Source organism: Bidens hawaiensis, unplaced genomic scaffold (assembly GCF_021521415.1).
Source record: "Bidens hawaiensis isolate Kalapana, Puna unplaced genomic scaffold, B.hawaiensis_p1.1 tig00037277_1, whole genome shotgun sequence".
In the NCBI taxonomy this organism is placed as follows: domain Eukaryota; kingdom Viridiplantae; phylum Streptophyta; class Magnoliopsida; order Asterales; family Asteraceae; genus Bidens; species Bidens hawaiensis.
This window is the reverse complement of record NW_027496513.1, coordinates 1-1,455: the sequence shown is the minus strand read 5'-3', so window position 1 is coordinate 1,455 and position 1,455 is coordinate 1. Positions and strand designations below refer to the sequence as shown.

The 1,455-nt window shown below is 44.9% G+C and overlaps 1 protein-coding gene across 1 annotated transcript; it reads right to left on the bottom strand.

The window, feature by feature from the left end:
• Nucleotides 1–542: 542 nt before the first annotated feature.
• Nucleotides 543–890, bottom strand: LOC143589213 (uncharacterized). Its single transcript, XM_077070040.1, has one exon. It carries the CDS (start codon nucleotides 888–890, stop codon nucleotides 543–545), a length of 348 nt encoding a protein of 115 aa, XP_076926155.1.
• Nucleotides 891–1,455: the final 565 nt, after the last annotated feature.

The following is a 1,455-nucleotide window of genomic DNA, read 5'->3' as shown; positions in this document are numbered from 1 at the left end:
GCGAGACAACCTTCCTTCTGAAGCCTATATGCTTCATGGTATTGATGTGGATGCAGAGTATGCAGCGGCGGAGGCTGAATGTGATGCAATCTCGTTTCCCATCTTTTCTACCATTGCCCAGTACGCCAAAGAGAAGGATGGCGTGCAGTTGCTGCGCTGATTGTTGGAGCCAGATCAAGCCGGTCCATCTACTGGTGATGATTTTTTCGTGGCTCAAGATCATGCGGAAAAGAGCTAAGATGTAGATTAGGTCTTCTCGCGTGTATATATCTTGTATAGTTGTACTTTGTGTTGGCGGATGTTGGTATTCGCTGTGTAAATATGTTTTTTTGTATATAAATGAAATGAATTTTGTTGAGTGTTTTCTTTTTGCCTTTAAAATGTGGAGTATCATTTTCATTCATTTGTCAATGACCCTTGGCCCGTTTTTACAAGGTGAAATCGATATACATATAACACCTTCGCAGCTGCACCGCATTCCATGTTCTGGGAATCGGTGAGCCATCGAGTTGCATCAACGAGTAAGCGCCTTTTCCTAAGACTTAGTTTAGCTGGCAAGGTCCTTCCCAAGTTGGCGCTAACTTTCCTTGCGCTTGAGCTCTTGATGCCTCGTTTTTGCGAAGGACGTAATCTCCTGTATTGAACTCGAAAATTTTAAGTCTTGCATTGTAATACTTCTGAAGTTGGCGCTTATAGTTCTGTTCGCGCATTGCTGCCAATTCTCTTCTTTCTTCTACAAGCATTAAGTCGAGGCGCCTTTCACTCTCGTTGTTAGCTTGCAACAGGACTCTTGGTGAAGGCAAACCGACTTCTGCCGGAATCATTGCTTCCGTGCCATAAATCAGGCTGAATTGTGTGTCCGCGTTGCGTGTGTTCTTTAGAGTGCGCATCGCTCAGAGGACATGCGCAAGTTGATCAACCCATCCCGAACTATCTCATGATAGTCTTCGTTTTATATCACCAAAAATGGTGCGGTTAGCGCGTTCAACCTCCCCATTCCTTTGTGGATGAGCAGCGGAAGTGAATGTATGATTTGTGTTTAGCTCTTTGAGCCATGCCTTGATTCGTTGAACTGCAAATTGAGTGCCGTTATCACTAACCAGGATCATGGGTAGTTGAAAACGGCATATGATGAATTCCCATATGAACTTCTTCATACTGGTTGCGTTTGTCACGGCAACCGGTTTTGCTTCAACCCATTTGGTGAAGTAATCGATCGCCACGATCAAAAATTTCACTCGGCCTGGTGATTCGGGGAATGGTCCCGTTATATCGATCGCCCGTTTCTGGAACGGCCAGGATGAAGTCACTGGTATCATTGCATTCTTGGGGCGTAGAGTATTTGGTGTGTGACGCTGGCATGCGCTGCACAGTTGTAGCTCTTTTTATGCATCTATGTGCATTCCAGCCAATAGTATCCCTTGTTCATGATTTTTGCTACGACCATTCTTGGGC